General features: G+C 39.4%; 2 protein-coding genes across 17 annotated transcripts in view; one reads left to right on the plus strand and one right to left on the minus strand.

Moving 5' to 3' along the window:
• Nucleotides 1-1,137: 1,137 nt before the first annotated feature.
• Nucleotides 1,138-11,248, minus strand: cenpl (centromere protein L). Its single transcript, XM_061985041.1, has 5 exons — nucleotides 11,164-11,248; nucleotides 8,571-8,742; nucleotides 8,243-8,494; nucleotides 1,437-2,000; nucleotides 1,138-1,369 (listed from the first exon to the last, which is right to left on the minus strand). The coding sequence occupies exons 1-5, from the start codon at nucleotides 11,190-11,192 to the stop codon at nucleotides 1,295-1,297; spliced, it is 1,092 nt and encodes a 363-aa protein (XP_061841025.1). The 5' UTR covers nucleotides 11,193-11,248; the 3' UTR covers nucleotides 1,138-1,294.
• A 6,533-nt stretch (nucleotides 11,249-17,781) lies between these two features.
• Nucleotides 17,782-20,975, plus strand: part of LOC133622371 (peripheral plasma membrane protein CASK-like) — a 111,892-nt gene continuing 108,698 nt past the window's right edge. For all 16 annotated transcript variants that reach the window (XM_061985025.1, XM_061985029.1, XM_061985027.1 and 13 more), the window contains exon 1: nucleotides 17,782-18,498. In XM_061985025.1, the coding sequence (XP_061841009.1) occupies nucleotides 18,440-18,498 (59 nt within the window). In that variant the 5' untranslated portion in view covers nucleotides 17,782-18,439. The remainder of the gene's footprint in view (nucleotides 18,499-20,975) is intronic.

A 20,975-nucleotide genomic window follows, 5' to 3' on the forward strand; every position in this document is an offset into this window, starting at 1 on the left:
TTTTGTTGCTAATTTTGCAGGTAAACACCTCAGTGTCAAATATTGTGTTACTTGAAAAATGGTAGCTGTTTATTTTATATTTTTTAGCTAATTTTGAAGGTAGACACCTTAGTCATACTTGATGCATGTTAGCGTTAGCAGGCTAACAAACCCATTTTTAGGTGCACACCTCAGAGTTATATGTTTAGGTACTGAACACATGTTACGGTCAGCATTTTAACATGCCAACATCTGCAAGCTAGATTTACTCGCTAATTTAGATGGTATACACCTCAGTGTCATATCTTGGTATTTCACAAATGCTAACTGTAAACATGCTGGCATTTTTTTATAGCTCATTTGCTCCTATTTTTTGTGACTTGAAGCTATCTGTCTTGTGCGCTAACTGTTAGCCTTTCAGTTCAATTTAGGCTCTTCAGCATTCACACGAAATTTCTATCGAAATTGTCATTTCTATTTTTCGGGGGGGGGGAAATATATTGTACTGGTTTTAAAGGTTAAAATTGACCCAAAACGACCCCTGCATCCTTTGATGTGTCAGTCAGTGGGAAAAGTTTGGGCACCTCTGGTCTAATCATTAGACCATCATATCAGACTCTTATATGTCGGAAATTGTGCAAGATGAAGTCGATTCAATTTTTGAAACATGTTTTCAATCAAATCAAGAATGAATTATAATCGCTCTGTTTATTGCTATTCTGAATGTTGCTGGGTCGGGTTTGGTTTTGGAATTGGATTGCATTATTATGGTATTGTTGTGTATTGTTTTGTTGAATTGATTAATAAATTCTTTAAAAAAATTTAAAAAAAGAAAAAGAATGAATTCTAATAACTTTATAAAAACAGGTTAAGTATACGCACAGCCAGTCAGCATGGAGATGGCCTAAAAACGTCTCTGAAACTGATTCTTAAAAAGAAAAATATATATATTTTATAAAAAATGGTTAATCTATTTAGAATCGGAATAAATAAGAATCCCTATTCGGGTTAGAATCGATTTTATTAAACAACCTGAGTCACTATGCCAGAAAAGTAGTTCCTCTGTGTTAGCTCTTACAATTAGAATGTCGCTGTAGCTTGGATAATATGCAGGTCACGGCATGTAAATGGAGCGTTGTTGCCGTTTTTTAAGAGTCGATTAATCTTATTACCAGCATCGTTAGCTGCCTTGTACTAGCAGTTTTTCACTGTTTATAAATTCTAAATTATAAATCATAAGGATCGTGGATGATGGACAAAATTCCAGTTCCCCTTCAACACAAGACCTGATTTATTTTACCATCTGCAGGTTTCTTCAAATTGGCATCTTGAGGAGGGCGCACTCGGTCAGCAGCGTCAGCATGGCGGTCATGTAGTTGCTGTTAGAAAACTGAAACCAAAGCACACATTAACAATACAAAGAGATATATTTTACATCCGGTCTCAGATGACAGTACCTTAATCTTTCCGCTACATTTGGCTCCTCCCAGTGCCGTGGACACCTGACTCAAGGTCCCAGCCGACAGGTCCACTCTGAAGTGTCGGTAGAAGTGGCACATGAGTCCTGTCATGAGCCTCATCACCTCCTCGATGTCAATAATGTCATGTTCGGTCATCCTTTCCTGCGGATCTCGCCTCACACTGCACCACAGCTGCCAGGCGTCCGCCGGATCGACAGCGTAGGTGACCTGCAGCGCCGGCACGACCGGGAGAGTCCACACCATTTTGAGTTGCCGGGTATTGGACTCTGTGTGGCAGTTGGTCCACAGCGCCACCAGCCACTGCAGGCTCGTGTGGCTGATCTCCAACGGGGCGAAGCAACAGTCAAAGCTCTTCTGGAACCAGGATTTGACGGAAGCGGTGAGCACCTCGGTCTTGCTGCTGCCAAATAGTGGCAGGCAGGTCAAGTCTTTTGGAAGCGAGTTGATGTAGTCATGGCTGCCGTTGATGCATGTGAACCAGCCTTTCCACACTTCCTTCGGGGGCTCATCCTGCCTGGCAAACAAGGGCTTGCAGTAAATCTGTGGAGGAATGGAAAAGATGACTTTGCCAACGTCCTTGAAATCTGTCTGAGCATCTCCTATAAAAAGTAAAGATGTTGCGATATCAGGGTTTTATGTTGCCAATGCCCACCACCCATGAGATTGGCTGATACCAATACCGATCACATGTATCAACTGTACTTTTTTTTTTTACTTATTTATGGTGAGTAGTCTTGGGTTCAATCCTGGGCTCGGGATCTTTCTGTGTGGAGTTTGCATGTTCTCCCCATGACTGCGTGGGTTCCCTCCGGGTACTCCGGCTTCCTCCCACCTCCAAAGACATGCACCTGGGGATAGGTTGATTGGCAACACTAAATTGGCCCTAGTGTGTGAATGTGAGTGTGAATGTTGTCTGTCTATCTGTGTTGGGAGGTGGCGACTTGTCCAGGGTGTACCCCGCCTTCCGCCCGATTGTAGCTGAGATAGGCTCCAGCACCCCCCGCGACCCCCAAGGGAATAAGCGGTAGCAAATGGATGGATGGATGGTGAGTGCTGTTGGCAGTTAAACATCAACATAATATTAACTACAGAATTTCCTTATTCTCTTTTAGTACGTACAAAACTACTATCTACTACTCATTTAAATCATTTGCTTTTTGTCCTCAAAGTCCTCCTGTCTCCAGGGAACTACTGCAAGTTTGTAAACATGATCAAAAACAAACAAAGAAAAGATTTTGAGAAGACAAAGGTATCGATCTAATCACTCTCGTATCGATCACAGACTGATACGACCAGTTGAATCGGCACTAGTGATGTGCGATACCACTTAGTGGTATAGCACATCAACGACAATTAGTGACTAATTGTCGTTCCGATCCGATACCAAGTAAAATTCAGGCTGGTATCGGCGATACCGATCTGATACCTTGTGTACCTAACATGTCTGCTTAAATTTTCAAACGTGTGTATTTTCAAATAATTACATATGTTGGAGAAAAAAAAAATTAAGTAAAACTTCAACAAAAAACATCGGAATGTAATGACATAAAGCTGACATTTTTAAACTAATAATAATAATGTACTAAGTCACCTATAACCCAAAGTTTTGTATTTTTTATTATGTATATATATATATATATATATATATATGTCTTAATAAGGTTATCCAAAAAATAGTGCTCGATACCGTAGTAGAGCGCAATATATGTATGTGTGGGAAAAAAATCACAAGACTACTTCATCTCTACAGGCCTGTTTCATGAGGGGTTCCCTCAATCTCCTGATGATTGAGGGAACCCCTCATGAAGCAGGCCTGTAGAGATGAAGTAGTCTTGTGATTTTTTTTCCCACACATACATATATATATATATATATACCTTTTTTGAGCAATTTTTGAAAAACATATGTTTTAATAGGCCCCCGTATATTCAGTATGCAGCTCTTGGTGGAGAAGTTTTTGACACCCCTGATCTAAAATATGAAAAGCTCTCTCATTAAAAATAAAATAAAATATACTTAAAATATAAACAAAGTTTAGTTTGTTGGTTAGTTAAAAAGTAAAATATTACAGACTTATAAATTAATTGGAAAAATTACAACCATAATAAACACTGTTAAATGTGTAACTGAACATTAATATTTTCATACAGGCAGCATTTTTGACACTAGGTTATGCAGTTAAACAACCGTATTATTATTTTATTATATTCTTACATGGGAAAAAAATGCATTTATCGGCCGACCGATATTATCGGACATCCCTACAAAATGACAATTGTCAGCTGTTAACGTATTTTACCTCGATCACACATGGTGGAAATGTCCGTTACAAGATGATGCAGTTGTCAACAGTATGGATGCAACGACACTCACTATAATCCTGCACGGGACAATCTGACTTTAATAAGGAAAATTATAATCGTGATATTAATCGAGAGCGGATGATATGAAAAACATTTATTGTGACAATTTTTTGCCATATCGCCCAGTTCTAATACTAAATACTACTTGGCTTACATTAAAGTGCTCTAGCGTGTGGTTGGCTTATCCTCCGACATTGTGCATCGTGTAGCATGTTTAGCTATTTCCTTGTCCTCCATTGATGATATGATGGATGTAAGAAACATACTTTAATTGAGGCGAGAATTACCGACTTTGAAGTGGTTTTGCACCTTGGAAGGACATTAGCCGCTAACAAAGATGCAATTAGGGGTGCAAACACACACAAAAAAATCGATTCACATCCGAATCGCGATTCTAATTCACCACGATTCCTAATCAATACAACATTTTTAAAACTCGATTTAAAAAAAACATATATATATATATATATATCTTAATTAGATTATCCAAAAAATAGTGCTCGATACCGTGGTAGAGCGCAATATGTAGGTGTGGGAAAAAAATCACAAGACTACTTCATCTCTACAGGCCTGTTTCATGAGGGGTTCCCTCAATCATCAGGAGATTTTAAAGAGAAAAATCTCCAGATGATTGAGGGAACCCCTCATGAAACAGGCCTGTAGAGATGAAGTAGTTTTTTTGATATTTTTTTCCCCACACACACACACACACACACACACACACACACACACACACACACACACACACACACACACACATATATATATATATATATATATATATATATATATATATATATATATAAAAATATATATATATACATACATACATATACACATATACATACACACGTATATAGGGGACGGCGTGGCTGGCAGAGTGGCCGTGCCAGCAACCTGAGGGTTCCTGGTTCAATCCCCACCTTCTACCAACTTCGTCACGTCCGTTGTGTCCTTGAGCAAGACACTTCACCCTTGCTCCTGATGGGTCGTGGTTAGGGCCTTGCATGACAGCTTCTGCCATCAGTGTGTGAATGTGTGTGTGAATGGGTGAATGTGGAAATAGTGTCAAAGCACTTTGAGTACCTTGAAGGTAGAAAAGCGCTATACGAGCATAACCCATTTACTATATATATATATATATATATATATATATATATATATATATATATATATATATAAAAATATTTAAATAATACATTTTTTTTTAAAATACTTATTGCTCCATGCAACCAGAGGGAACGTATCTTAACTGTAACCTATTTTGAGAAAGTTTCAATATAAATGTTACAGCAAATAATACATTGCAAAAATCGGTTTGAATCAAGAGTCGCGTTGAATAGAGTATCGATTCTGAATCAAATCGTTACCCCAGGAATGGGATCAAATCTTTAGATGCCCAAAAGATTCACACCAATAGATGCAACATTGCGGTCAAGACGGTTAGTTTGCTTGTCGCTGTCAAATTTGCTAGAATGTGTTATTGACATGCATTATCTTGATATAACGATAGTATTAAAAGCTCTGTTGTTGGCCATCCATCCGTCCATTTTCTACCGCGTGTCACTTTTAGGGTTGCGGGGGGTGCTGGAGCCTATCTCAGCTGCATTCGGGCGGACAAGTCACCACCTCATCACAGGGCCAACACAGATAGACAGACAACATTCACACTCACATTCACACACTAGGGCCAATTTAGTGTTGCCAATCAACCTATCCCCAGGCCAAATTTATATAATTTATATCGTCTATATTGCGCAACCCAAGCTCTATGTGTGAAACATGTTTAGTCTCGCCCTCCAGTGATAATACTACATAAGATAGGGGTGCTCAATACGTCGATCGCGATCTACCAGTCGATCGCAAAGGTAGTATTGGTAGATCGCATTACATTATTAAAAAAAATAATAATAATAATAATTTTTTTTTTGTGTCCTGTCCAGCTTCTCAGGCAAATCATATAGTTGATGTAGATGCCCATTTTGGCTGTTCAGATTTACTTTACAAAAGAGAAGTGTAGGATACTTCTCTTGTTGCCTTATTTGTATTTGACTTTATTAAATGTATTTATATTATCATTTAGTGCAGCCGGGCCGGAGCAGGAGGGGATAGAAAGAGAAAAAAAAGAAGACAGAGAGGGAAATTGTGGGGACAAGAGGGGGATTAGACAGAGAGACAAAAACAACAACAGCAAATAACAACAACAACAACAATAGAGCAACATCAGCAAATACGACATGTACAAATATGATGGTAAACGTAATAGCAAATAAGCAGTTAGCGAAAAATAAAAAATAATACAGAAATGACAATGAGCATTATTACACTACAAATGGATCAATACAAATACCAATAGAAATAGCGCTATTGATAATGAACGATACCAATAATTTACCTTTATTATCAACAATACAGTTGTTTAAATGCAACAATACATATACGTAATGATAACTTGAGATACGAAAGAATGCAGAAAAATGGAGGGGGAGAAAGAGAAGCAACCTACATTAACCTTGTAGATTGTTATAGTCATAATAGGTTAAGCTTTGTCAGTGTGCCGTGTGTTACACCCAGTTTACCCTAGGGCAGGGGTGCTCATTACGTCGATCGCGAGCTACCGGTCGATCTCGGAGGGTGTGTCAGTCGATCACCAGCCAGGCATTAAAAAAATAGTCCTAAAAATGAGCGATCATAAATCTTCACAATGACGTCATTTTCGTCACTTGATTGACATTCACGGCACCCGAGGGTCTTCTGAGATGACGCTGGCTGCTGCCAGCTCATTAAAATTACCGACTGGAAGGCGAGAAACACTTTATTTCAACAGACTCTAGCGCCGTACCTGTCGTCAAAACTCCAAAGACCGACTGCACAGTTGCACTGTTGCGCTAACAAAATAGGAGTCTCAGAAAGCTGGCGTGCACAAGCTAGCAAGCTACAGAGTTTGCCGACAATGTATTTCTTGTAAAGTGTATACAAAGGAGTACGGAAGCTGGACAAATAAGATGCCAAAAACCAACCACTTTCATGTGGTATTGGACAGAAAGGAGGACTTTTTTTCTCCTCCATTCGAAAATGCGGACCTTATCAGCACCACTGTCTGATTCCTATCAATGCAAGTCATCAGAATCAGGTAATACACCAACTTATATTCTTGTCTTCATGAAAGAAAGGAATCTATATGTGTTAAACATGCTTGCATTATCTTTAAACACCTTTAACTTATTAACAATATTAACTATATGTGTTAAACATGCTTGTATTATCTTTAAACACCTTTAACTTGTTAACAATATTAACTATATGTATTAAACATTCTTGTATTATCATTAAACACCTTTAATTTTTTAACAATATTAACTATGTGTTAAACATGCTTGTATTATCATTAAACACCTTTAACTTGTTAACAATATTAACTATATGTGTTAAACATGCTTGTATTATCTTTAAACACCTTTAACTTGTTAACAATATTAACTATATGTATTTAACATGCTTGTATTATCATTAAACACCTTTAATTTTTTAACAATATTAACTATATGAGTTAAACATGCTTTCATTATCTTTAAACACCCTTTACTTGTTAACAATATTAACTATATGTATTAAACAGCAAATAATACATTGCAAAAATCGGTTTGAATCAAGAGTCGCGTTGAATCGAGTATCGATTCTGAATCAAATCGTTACCCCAGGAAGCAACCTACATTAAGGATAAAGGAGGTGTTTAGGGCATGTCCGACCGGTAGGAGGCCACGAGGAAGACCCAGGACACGTTGGGAAGACTATGTCTCCCGGCTGGCCTGGGAATGCCTCGGGATCCCCCGGGAGGAGCTGGACGAAGTGGCTGGGGAGAGGGAAGTCTGGGCTTCCCTGCTTAGGCTGCTGCCCCCGCGACCCGACCTCGGATAAGCGGAAGAAGATGGATGGATGGATGGATGTATTAAACATACTTGTATTATCATTAAACACCTTTAATTTATTAACAATATTAACTATATGTGTTAAACATGCTTGCATTATCATTAAACACCTCTAACTTGTTAACAAAAACATATATTTCATAAATAAGTAAATATAAATTATATATATGAATGAGGTAGATCCCCACGACTTGATCAATTGAAAAGTAGCTCGCCTGCAGAAAAAGTGTGAGCACCCCTGACATAAGATATTGAGAAATATAATTTTTCTTCCATAAAAGGAAATGATTATCAGCTTCGGGAAGCGGCAAAAAGCTGTTAGCCGCTTGTCAGCCGGGGGACTACAAATAAATACAGTCCCCACCAAAGGGGATTGGGGCCATCAATCAGCAATGGGGATCACATACTTTCTCACAAGAATCACCCAGTACCCATCGGTGACTGATCGATCAGCGCACCCCTAATATAATAAAAAAAGTGCCATGTTCACCTGTATTAAGACGGTCTCGGCATCAACTTCAGTTTGGGTCATCCCGTGAACCACGGAGAAGGTGACTCTGTAGCTCAGGCTGACATCCACTCCCACCGCCAGGCCTTGCTGTTTCTCTGCAGTCAGATATGCAGAGAGCTGCCTGGCATAGCTCTTCAGTTGGGTGTAGCGGAACTGGTAGAGGGGCGTGACGTAGGACAGCTGCCATTCCGTTCTCATCAGTAAGGCCAGCTGCTGGGCGTCCACCCTCTCCTGTGACGAGCGCAGAGGAGGGTTATGAGGACCTGTCTCGTCAAGCAAGACGCGGCAATGGCTCGATATGGCTCACAGCGATGTTGAGCAACTCCGGCGCTTTTCTGTTGGTGTTGAGGCGCCGTGACGTCATCGCCGGGGTCAAACACAGACGTGACGCCGCACCTAAGCAGCTGCGGTATGACTGCCGGTAGCTCCTGCTTTTACTCCTCCTCTGGACAGCACTGTTCAGGGGTGTCTTTGCCGCGCTACAAATCACACACGTTCATCATTTCACTTAAATCAATAAGAAATGTAGACATGATCAAGTGCTCACACTTGCATTGTCAACAGGCACATGCACAGATTGGTGGATTGCTGCAGAGATGGATGTGTTTCCTCTCTAATCTTTTATTTTGAATACGTTTGCAAAAATTACAACAACAAAAAAAATCACATTGTCATTATGGGGTATTGTGTGTAGAATTTTGAGGACAAAAATGAATGTATTACATTTTTGGAATAAGGCTGCAACATAACAAAATGTGGAAAAAGTAAAGCGCTTTAAGTGCCCTTTCTGCTGGAGCCCTGTTTTTTCCATTCATTTAAGAATACAAATGATTCTGTCATCAATTCTCCCTAATTGTTTAAATATGGAAGTATTTTTGTAGCAAAACAATTCCCTATTGCGTATCTCAATCTAACCAATACACATGTCTGTTTTCCAATGTGTGTGTCTGTGTATGGACAGACACCAACAGAAAAAAATCGCAACACTACAACATTAGCGCAGCCATTGCTCTGAACATTTCCTAAATAGAATAGCAGCTGTTTACTGACATTTGTCATGTTTAGTGCAGGTAAAGAGGGTATACGTATTAAGTTAAAGTAAAAGTACCAATGATTGTCACACACACACTAGGTGTGGTGAAATTTGTCCTCTGCATTTGACCCATCACCCTTGATCACCCCCTGGGAGGTGAGGGGAGCAGTGGGCAGCAGCGGTGGCTGCGCCCGGGAATCGTTTTTAGTGATTTAACCCCCCAATTCCAACCCTTGATGCTGAGTGCCAAGCAGGGAGGTAATGGGTCCCATTTTTTTAGTCTTTGGTATGACTCGGCCGGGGTTTGAACTCACAACCTACCGATCTCAGGGCGGACACTCTAACCACTAGGCCACTGAGTAGGGTTAACATTTGCATTTCACATCTGCGGTCCCCTCCAAGGTTTCTAATTGTATCCCATTGGGTTGAGTTGTTTCTTGTTTCTCGTTTTAACGATTCGATTCGGAATTTGTGATAGCGATACGATTCAGGCACGGTATCATTATTTTAGAATTATACGATCCAAAACGATTCAGTGTGTTGAAAATGATTCAGTAACTTTTTAGGCAAACTTATCAACCAGTGTGACTAAAATAAATTCTGGATACTGGCCACACATCCGAACATGACATGACAATCAACACTGTCCCCACAAAGAAGGATAAAAACAACTGAAATATTTTTGAATGCTTAAACAAAGTAGATGCGGGAAATATCGCTCAAAGGAAGACATGAAACTGCTACAGGAAAACACCAAAAAAAGAGAAAAAGCCACCAAAATAGGAGCGCAAGACAAGAACTCAAACAGTACACACAGCAAAACAGCAAAAAACTCATATCCAAGTCATATCCAACAATTGCGACGACTTTTTACTGTCAACTGAGTTTCGTTTTTTTAATGATTTCTGCTGGCGGTGTGCTTCTGGATTTTTTCAACGCAAAAAATGTGCCTTGGCTCAAAAAAGGTTGAAAAACACTGCACTAACTAGACAGCACAGACACTCAACAACGGCACATTTGCGGATTATAATTACTGGTTTGCAAAAAATACTTTTAACCCAATTAGGTGAAATTACATAATCTCCCGGGCAGCACGGAGGAACAGGGGTTAGTGCGTTTGTCTCACAATACAAAGGTCCTGAGTAGTACTGAGTTCAATCCCGGGCTCGGGATCTTTCTGTGTGGAGTTTGCATGTTCTCCCCGTGACTGCGTGGGTTCCCTCCGGGTAATCCGGCTTCCTCCCACCTCCAAAAACATGCACCTGGTGATAGGTTGATTGGCAACACTAAATTGGCCCTAGTGTGTGAATGTGAGTGTGAATGTTGTCTGTCTATCTGTGTTGGCCCTGCGATGAGTTGGCGACTTGTCCAGGGTGTACCCCGCCTTCCGTCCGAATGCAGCTGAGATAGGCTCCATGCAGCACCCCCCGCGACCCCAAAAAGGACAAGCAGTAGAAAATAGATGGATGGACGGACATCATCTCCACGACACACCAGACAACATCTCACGGTACACTAGTGTGCCGCGGCACAGTGGTTGATAAACACCGCTGTAAACAATAACAAATATGCAAAGATGTGCTGACACAAAACGTCATTTTCGTCTACACAATTTACAAGTCGAAACACGTGTGTGCTAATTTAGCCATGGTGGTGAAATATATAGGTAGGGAAAACAGTCAATCGTTAATAATACAGACAGAGACGTACTGGCTGGACGTCGATAAAAAAAAAAACTGGCACGGGACAAACAAACATATTCAACGCCGTATTTGATGTAACCTGTAAAGGCACGAAACATCATCTATTATGTTGAAGACACTGTGCAAACAAACGTTTTAATTTATATTTAGAAACATTAGACTACCTGATCCGGTTGGGCTCCATGTTTTTCATGTCGAACGAAACGGAACAGAACAAACCGGATACAGATTTGAATGGCGCGCTTTCCCATGATTCCACGCGCTGAAATGCACCAATCACACGATCGCAACAATTTTAACCGGAAGTTGTTGTTTTTTTATTTTATTTTATTTTATAAACCTTTATCTATAATATGCTACATTTACATACAATCAAGAAATAATAATAATCCAAAAAAAAGGTACAGAAATAGTTAAAAAAAAACAGCGCCAGGGGGTTGTAAACTCAATAAAGCAACTAAAAGAGAATGCAATATATATATATATATATATATATATATATATATATATATATATATATATATATATATATATATATATATATATATATATTTATATATATATTTGGATTATTTACGAAACTTGTGTGAGCCTATGGCTTTACAGTTTGTTACATATATATATATATATATATATATATATATATGTAACAAACTGTAAAGCCATAGGCTCACACAAGTTTCGTAAATAATAAAAAAAAAAAAATATATATATATATATATACAAATATATATATATATATATATATATATATATATATATATATATATATATATATGTAACAAACTGTAAAGCCATAGGCTCACACAAGTTTCGTAAATAATCCAAATTTGGAGCACAGCATCATAGTTTTCATGGAATGCACTCCCAACAGGTGTAAAAGAAAAGGCATCTCTATCCTCCTTCAAAACCGCACTAAAAGAACACCTCCAGGCAACTACAACCCTAGGGACGGCGTGGCGCAGTGGAAGAATGGCCGTGCGCGGCCCAAGGGTCCCTGGTTCAATCCCCACCTAGTACCAACCTCGTCATGTCCGTTGTGTCCTGAGCAAGACACTTCACCCTTGCTCCTGATGGGTGCTGGTTAGCGCCTTGCATGGCAGCTCCCTCCATCAGTGTGTGAATGTGTGTGTGAATGGGTAAATGTGGAAGTAGTGTCAAAGCGCTTTGAGTACCTTGAAGGTAGAAAAGCGCTATACAAGTACAACCCATTTATCATTTATTTATAAACTAACACCCTCCCTTCCACATAATACCTCTTCGGATTGTAAATAAACCTACCAAGTCAGTCCCACACTGTTTCAATATCCATTTCTCTGATGATGCAATTGTTGATGCTGATTGTTGATGACTGAAGTGTTAATACCAACCAAACCTAACCCCCCACCCCCACCCCCCACCCCCTCCATATCCCACACCCCGGAATGTAAATAATGTAAATACTGTAAATAATTCAATGTATATACTCTGATGATTATCTTGTGTGATGACTGTATTATGATGTTAGTATATATTTGATAGTATATATTTGTATCATGTATCAATTCAAGTGGACCCCGACTTAAACAAGTTGAAAAACTTATTCGGGTGTTACCATTTAGTGGTCATTTGTACAGAATATGTACTTCACTGTGCAATCTACTAATAAAACTTTCAATCAATCAATCAATTCACATTTTTTTGGTTGTTAGAAGTAGAAAGTGTTTTATAGTACCATGAATTGATTAACATGGACTTAAACAAGTTGAAAAACGTATTTGAGTGTTACCATTTAGTGGTCAATTGTGCTGAATATGTACTGTACTGTGCAATCTACTAATAAAAGTTCCAATCAATCAATCAAATAGTTCTAATTCTTTTTTAAAGGCACAAAAAACAAGAAACTTACATTTATGAATATGAAACTTAGCCAATAGTATAATGAGGTTCCAAAGGTAAAATTCCTTTACACATTTTTTTCATACAGTGTAAATCCAAATAGCACATCTTTAAAACAAAGCACAAATTTGTCATGAATATTGTCCAGGATGAAACGACAGATGCCCTGTTATAGTGATGGAGTGCTTTCACAAGTCCAAAACAGGTGGTAAACAGTCTCTGGATGCATGTTGCATAAGGTGGAGATAACATCAATGTCCTTCTTGTACCTAAAAATCACAGTCTTTACTGGGTAATAACCATGAATGCTTTTGAAAGAAATCTCTTTGACTTTGTAAGTAAATACCCGGTACCTGTTAGGAAGAGACCATGTTTCGACCCAGCAGATGTCATTCACAACATTATTCCAAGGCGCAATTACATAGGAGACAGACGCACAATCATTTTGGAATAAGCTTTTTTTTTACTGATTAAAACAAAGTTTTCCTACAGGAGTGTCAAGTGGATCATTCACAGTTGTTACAGCAGAAAGAGAAAATGAGTAAGCCCTGTACAACACCTACAAGTTAGAGCAGGCCTGGGCAATTATTTTGACTCGGGGGCCACATTTAGAGAAAAAAAAAAATGTGTCTGGGGGCCGATATATCTATTTTTAGGAACACTAATACAAAACCTCACAATAATGTCTGATTGAATGCTAAAAACGTTATGAAAGACCGCCTTAAAAAACGTAATGGAATTTTACATTTTTCTATGAACGACAAAATACTGAATATTGACAAAATATGAACGTCACACCCCCTTTCGAACGACATATTTTACAATCAAGTGAAACGCAACAAAAATGCAACAAACAGTGAAATATGAACGCGAAGGGTACAAAATAAACTCACCGACAATCTGATGTATCTGATATATCACTAAGCTTTAGAACTTTGTTGTGAAAATCTCCTTCCGCGTCTGTGGAAATGCTTCCCGCCCACACTGCTTGGTGCCTCTTCTGAGCTGCTGTGACGTAGATTACCATAGTAACTAATTAGATGACCATAGTAATTAATTAGATTACCATTGTAACTAATTAGATTACCATAATTAAAGTTAAAGTACCAATGATTGTCACACACACACTAGGTGTGGCGAAATTATTCTCTGCATTTGACCCATCACCCTTGATCACCCCCTGGGAGGTGAGGGGAGCAGTGGGCAGCAGCGGTGGCCGCGCCCGGGAATCATTTTTAGTGATTTAACCCCCCAATTCCAACCCTTGATGCTGAGTGCCAAGCAGGGAGGAAATGGGTCCCATTTTTATAGTATTTGGTAGAGATGTCCAATAATATCGGCCTGCCGATATTATCAGCCGATAAATGCGTTAAAATGTAATATCGGAAATTATCGGTATCGTTTTTTTTATTATCGGTATCGTTTTTTTATTTTTTTTATTTTTTTATTAAATCAACATAAAAAACACAAGATACACTTACAATTAGTGCACCAACCCAAAAAAACGTCCTCCCTTATTTACACTCATTCACGCTCATTCACACAAAAGGGTTGTTTCTTTCTGTTATTAATATTCTGGTTCCTACATCCATCCATCCGTCCATTTTCTACCGCTTATTCCCTTCAGGGTCGTTATATGTCAATATATATCAATACAGTCTGCAAGGGATACAGTCCGTAAGCACACATGATTGTGCGTTCTGCTGGTCCACTAATAGTACTGACCTTTAACAGTTAATTTGACAAATTTTCATTAATTACTAGTTTCAATGTAACTGTTTTTATATTGTTTTACTTTCTTTTTTATTCAAGAAAATGTTTTTAATTAATTTATCTTATTTTATTTTATAATAATAAAAAAAAAAAACCTTATCTTCACCGTACCTGGTTGTCCAAATTAGGCATAATAATGTGTTAATTCCACGACTGTAAATATCGGTTGATATCGGTATCGGTTGATATCAGTATCGGTAATTAAAAGTTGGACAATATCGGAATATTGGATATTGGCAAAAAGCCATTATCGGACATTCCTAGTCTTTGGTATGACTTGGCCGGGGTTTGAACTCACAGTAACTGGTATATCATCCCAAAGCGCAGATTCCAACCATTGAAATACTTTGTATACTTGAAGACTTACGGTCATTAGAAAAAATGAGTGCACTTCATAATGGCAGCTACAGTTTCCATCTTAAAGATCTAAAAAAATTATTTGGGAATGTCCGGCGGGCCTGATTGAAAAGCTCAACGGGCCGCATGTGGCCTCCAGGCCTTAATTTGCCCAGGTTTGGGTTAGAGTGTCCGCCCTGAGATCTGTAGGTTGTGAGTTCAAACCCCGGCCGAGTTATACCAAATACTATACAAATGGGACCCATTTCCTCCCTGCTTGGCACTCAGCGTCAAGGGTTGGAATTGGGGGTTGAATCACCAAAAATGATTCCCAGGCGTGGCCATCGCTGCTGCTCACTTCTCCCCTCACCTCCCAGGGGGTGATCAAGGGTGATGGGTCAAATGCGGAGAATAATTTCGCCACACCTAGTGTGTGTGTGACTATCATTGGTACTTTAACTTTAACTTAATTACAACACTTGTTGGAATGGCATCAAATACAAAAGCAAATTGTTTGGGAGTCACAGGGATCTTAAAATGGTTGAGGGATTCTTGGTAATTAAAAAGTTTACCTTCCTTATTGAGAAGTTGACTCACTAAAATAATACCATTCTTGAACCAATTGTTGAGGAAAAGAGATTTCCTTTTGTAACATATGTCTTTATTGTTCCAAATGAAGTATTTCATAGGTGAGAAATTGTGCTTGTATATAAGAGACCATGTCAGAAGGGCTTGTTTGTGGAAGTTTGAAAGAGCAACAGGAATCCTATCAATGTTGTAGGAAGTTGTGTTTTTTATTGAACAGTGAACATACATATACACTGCTAATGTACAAACACATTGAGGCACTTCCAATAAAATACCCATCAGTATTTTGTTCCAATATTTTACATCGGGTTGAGCCATTTAAATCACATTAAACAATTCTCATACAGTCAAAACCTGTTAAAGAAAGTAAAAATAATTATAAGAGACAATAAACTGAGTTTAAAATTAAACGTATTTACATAGGAAGTTGTGTTGTTATTCTGTGCTGGCAGGTGATATGTAATTATTAAATGTATTATTATTATCAAAATAGTAAGACATTGGAGGCAGGTTTCTACGGCTTTGCAAATCTTACGTAAACTCCCAAAGTCTCGCCTCCTTCCTGTTACCATGGAGACAGTATTTTTTTCTTCCTGCTCAGTGCACCGCCGTTTTTCGACATTTCTTTCTTTCACTTGCCACATTTAAAAATGGTTACTTAGGCATAAACTAATGTTATATTGTGATCACTATTTGCGCAGGTGCACTAGTTTAATCAACCCTCATGCAACATTCATACTGCATTGATGATGACCACATCAAGAGCCAATCAGATTGCCAATTGCCATTTATAAACTAGCGGTGGGCGATACTGCACATTTGGTTGTCGATATGATGCCGAGTAGGCGTGGGTCCAGTTGTGACGGTGGCGATACTTTTGACTTGAATGAATGATTTAGTGATTCTGCCTTGAACTTGTTGATCATGATTGGAATCTCAAGAAAACAATGTGAAGATAAGCAAACAAAACAACATTTTTAATCAACCATTTTGTGAACAGTTTAACATATACAACAATGTAATCGACATAATAATACAATCGTTCTCTTTTGCTTGAGCAAAATAAAGTCAATGATGCAAAAAAATAAATAAAAACACCTTTTTTGATTGATTGATTGAAACTTTTATTAGTAGATTGCACAGTACAGTCTACATTGCATACTTGCCAACCCTCCCGGATTTTCCGGGAGACTCCCGAAATTCAGCGCCTCTCCCGAAAACCTCCCGGGACAAATTTTCTCCCGAAAATCTCCCGAAATCCAGGCGGAGCTGGAGGCCACTTGGTGAATTCTAGCTGTAAATATACTCCTCCCCTCTTAACCACGCCCCCAAACACGCACCCACCCCCCACCCCCCACCTCCCGAAATTGGAGGTCTCAAGGTTGGCAAGTATGGTCTACATTCCGTACAATTGACCACTAAATGGTAACACCCGAATACGTTTTTCAACTTCGGGGTCCACGTAAATCAATTCATGGTAATTCATTGGCATTTTGTCTTTATAACACCTTTCTGTGTCCAAAGATATTTTTTATACACATATAAAAATATTAATGGTATATATACCAATATTAACAACAACCAACAAACACATATGAAAATATGACAATAAATATAGAGGGAAACTAAAAACGATCTCATCACGAATGTATCGATCTGGTGGTATTGATATCATCGATGTTGATACTAGTCGACGTAAGCACAGCCATACTGCAAATGAGCTGTGCTTCCTTATTTATTTTACAAATAAAGACTCATATTGTTCGATTGAATTTAAACTTTTGTCTCCGACACAATACAGTACGTCAAAAAATAAAATTTCCCCACATTACATTTTTTCTGAGGAAACTCCCTATGGACCCATGGGAATTCGGTGATCGCTGGCAGCATAGTCCAATCAAACAACGCGTGACTACATGTCATTAAAAAAAAAGAATATAGTTGTTCGGAAAACACATACAGTAACTGAACATATAGTCGGCAAAACGATGTATTTTACAAAAGCGGTTGAGGTTTAGAAGCGATGGGGAAAAGGTGACGTAAGCCGGGGAGCTGCGGGAATGTCCGCGCATGCGCGGAAGAAACGACGCTGGCAAGATGGAACCGTTGCTTGGAACTCGACGCCTCGCGGACGCCATCTTGGCTCTAACGCCAGCCAAACGGTACATATGGAGCGATCGCTCGGACGCCATTTTGGCTCACCAGCTTCTTGGGCGACAGATTTGTGGAACTCGGAGGGAGCAGCATCCGACTAGCGGCGGATGAAACGTTCTGCAACACACACGAGGCTCACGCTGCGGCGTTGTCATTGACATGAACGCGGAGGTCTTCCATTTGAGCTCGGGAATGTTGGATTAGCCATACATAAGAGACGGTTATGGCGGGGTGAAGCGTCTGAGGTGCTGGGCGCAACCAACCGGCCGTTCCATCTCCAGCTAGCCCAGGAGCCCAGAAAGTCAAGCGTCTTCAAAGCCACCTTAGCTCCGCGGTGGAGCTCAGATCCTCGGCATGGACTGGAAGACTTTGTGGATGTCAAACACTTTGCACTTGGTGAAATAATGCTGACCCCAGGCATGCGATTTTTTCCCCTGCAAAGGAGGAAAATCTCCACCCCCTGCGGTCCTGTCTGTGGTTACTGTTAGCCCGCTAGCTACCGAGCTAGCCCGCTCAGCCCCATTAAAGGTGGGACGGGCGAACTTGGGAGTCTTTGGGCGACCACTGCCTTTCTTTTCGCTGTGATTGATTAAGACGTGCACATTACCAAGTGTCAACGATCTGTTATTAATTAGAAGCTCTTGTGCACACCCTTAACTGTTTGCAAACGGGGCTCTCTGCAGAGAGCATCCCCGTTTCACCCTTTGGACCATGGCGGACGACGACGTGCTCTTTGAGGATGTCTACGAGCTGTGTGAAGTGATTGGCAAGTGAGTACCGACGTGTGTTTGCAACTTGCATGGTAGTCCCTGTATCTCACCAGTGCACTTCCATGATGGATGGAATCTTACTGTGTCCAGTGACATCCCTGTTTTTTGATTGATTGATTGAAACTTGTATTTGTAGAATGCACAGTACAGTACATTTTCCGTACAATTGACCACTAAATGGTAACACCCGAATAAGTTTTTCAACTTGTTTAAGTCGGGGTCCACTTAAATTGATTCATGATACAGATATATACTATCATCATAATACAGTCATCACACAAGATAATCATCAGAGTATATACATTGAATTATTTACATTTACAATCCGAGGTAGGGGGGTTAGGTTTGGTTGATATCAACACTTCATCCATCCATCCATCCATTTTCTACCGCTTGTTCCTTTTGGGTTGCGGGGGGGTGCTGGAGCCTATCTCAGCTGCATTCGGGCGGAAGGCGGTACACCCTGGACAAGTCGCCACCTCATCTCATCGCAGGGCCAACACAGATAGACAGACAACATTCACACTCACATTCACACACTAGGGCCAATTTAGTGTTGCCAACCAACATATCCCCAGGTGCATGTCTTTGGAGTTGGGAGGAAGCCGGAGTACCCGGAGGGAACCCACGCAGTCACGGGGAGAACATGCAAACTCCATACAGAAAGATCCCGAGCCCGGTTTGAACTCAGGACTACTCAGGACCTTCGTATTGTGAGGCACATACGAAGCTTCAGTCATCAACAATTGCATCATCAGAGAAATGGACATTGAAACAGTGTAATGGGCTGTCAAAGTAACTATATTTGTCCTTTTTTGACCATCGGGCCATTGTGTAGCGTCGGAAAATGTGGCTGCGTTCACAATGTGGCACCAGTCCCTCCGTGATCTTGACTGTGTGGAAACTTTTAAGAAACATTTGAAAACTTCTCTTTTTAGTAAAGCTTTTAGATAAGGCACCTTTTTAACTATCATTTTTAATCCACTTTGTATCCTTTTTATGATGTTGCCCCTGTTGTTTTAATTGAATTGTTGTTTTATTTCCCCTATGTTTTGTACAGCGCTTTGTGATTTTATCTGTGAAAAGCACTTTATAAATACAATTTGCTTACTTACTTACTTACTTACTTACTTACTTACTTACTTAGTGGTCACTGTTGAGCCACAAGAGGGTAAATAGCGAGCAGAAATGGACAAAGAGAAGGGTACAATATGAAATTGCCAGGGCCAAAGCCATTGCGAGTTGTTCTCCCGTCAAGAAAAGACACATTTTCGCCGTGAGCCGTCTTAACTGAAGCAAACGGCTGCTGAAAGTTGGTTGGAGCTTCACTTCCGTGTTTCAATTAAAGTTAGCATTAATAACATAAAATGTCGATATTTACTGAAACTGCGTAAGTAAAATGGCTTAAAAGCTCAGCAGAAATGAACGACGGTAGGCAGGATTGTATTGCAAACAATCACGTCTGTCGCCAAAACGTGTGAAGACACCTTCTCAAACCAGTCACACATTTTACAGCCCGTCTAACTACAGTAACAAAATAAACATGTCTTACATTATGATCAAGCTTTGTCAAAGATGTTTTGTAATGTAATCTGTGCTATTTCTACCAAAATAAATGCTAGTGCATCTTTTGAGTAATGTAGAGGGGGATTTTTGTGTAAGGCTGAAATAAAGTGTATATTCTTTTAAAACATGTTCTGTTTGAGTCCTCAATTACAAAATGTTTAACAGGCTGAATATATATATATTTTTTAGTAAATAGAGAAGGTTAAAACATTGTCATGCAGCGATATGAATATCAATAACCTGTACAACATGTCATGTAAAAAATATCAGAAACCTTTATTCAGGTATAAATATCGCAGATTACATTACCAAACATCTTTGACAATCAATGCCTGTTAGTAACAATCCACATTTTGTGTTAATAATGTGTGAAACTGGTATCTAAACATGGAAGTGTAGCGCCTCTTCTCTGAATGCAAGTGCTCCTACAGCAAGAATACAAATTCTGTATTCCTACAAAATTCAAACTCAAACAAGACACCGACACACTCCAGCTATTTTTAATTATCTATTTATTGTCATTAAAAGTTTGTTTAGTGTTGAGCTTGTTTACTGTTTACTTTTCCAACTACATACTTTACACTGTTTTCAACTTTCTGCCTTCGGAAGTCGGTCCGTAGTTGTAACTTGCTCCGCTGTCACTTCAAGTTTTGTCTGCCACGTCCTTTGTTGCTTAAAGATGTGGTGCAGCTTGATATTATTGTGTTGTGGCGTTCGTCTTTGTTGTGGGTTTTGCAATTGTGCTCTAGCTGAGCGGTTTTGTGTTGTGGCTAATTTGTTTTGACCTTTTCTTGTCCAACATATTTATCCTCTATTTTTTTTTTGGGCCGACTGATGGCGATGACGCCACAGACGGGCAGGCATACTTGAATAACGTTTAACGTCCATATCATTAAAAGTGATGAACTTTA

This window comes from Nerophis lumbriciformis, linkage group LG23, assembly GCF_033978685.3.
Source record: "Nerophis lumbriciformis linkage group LG23, RoL_Nlum_v2.1, whole genome shotgun sequence".
In the NCBI taxonomy this organism is placed as follows: Eukaryota; Metazoa; Chordata; class Actinopteri; order Syngnathiformes; family Syngnathidae; genus Nerophis; species Nerophis lumbriciformis.

Coding starts and splice junctions, on each gene's coding strand:
- cenpl (XM_061985041.1), bottom strand. CDS start 11,192: ATGAAAAACATGGAGCCCAACCGGATCAG. Junction 8,495..8,570: donor CGGAGTTGCTCAACATCGCT/GTGAGCCATATC, acceptor CGCTCGTCACAG/GAGAGGGTGGACGCCCAGCA. Junction 1,370..1,436: donor AATGTAGCGGAAAGATTAAG/GTACTGTCATCT, acceptor CTTTGGTTTCAG/TTTTCTAACAGCAACTACAT.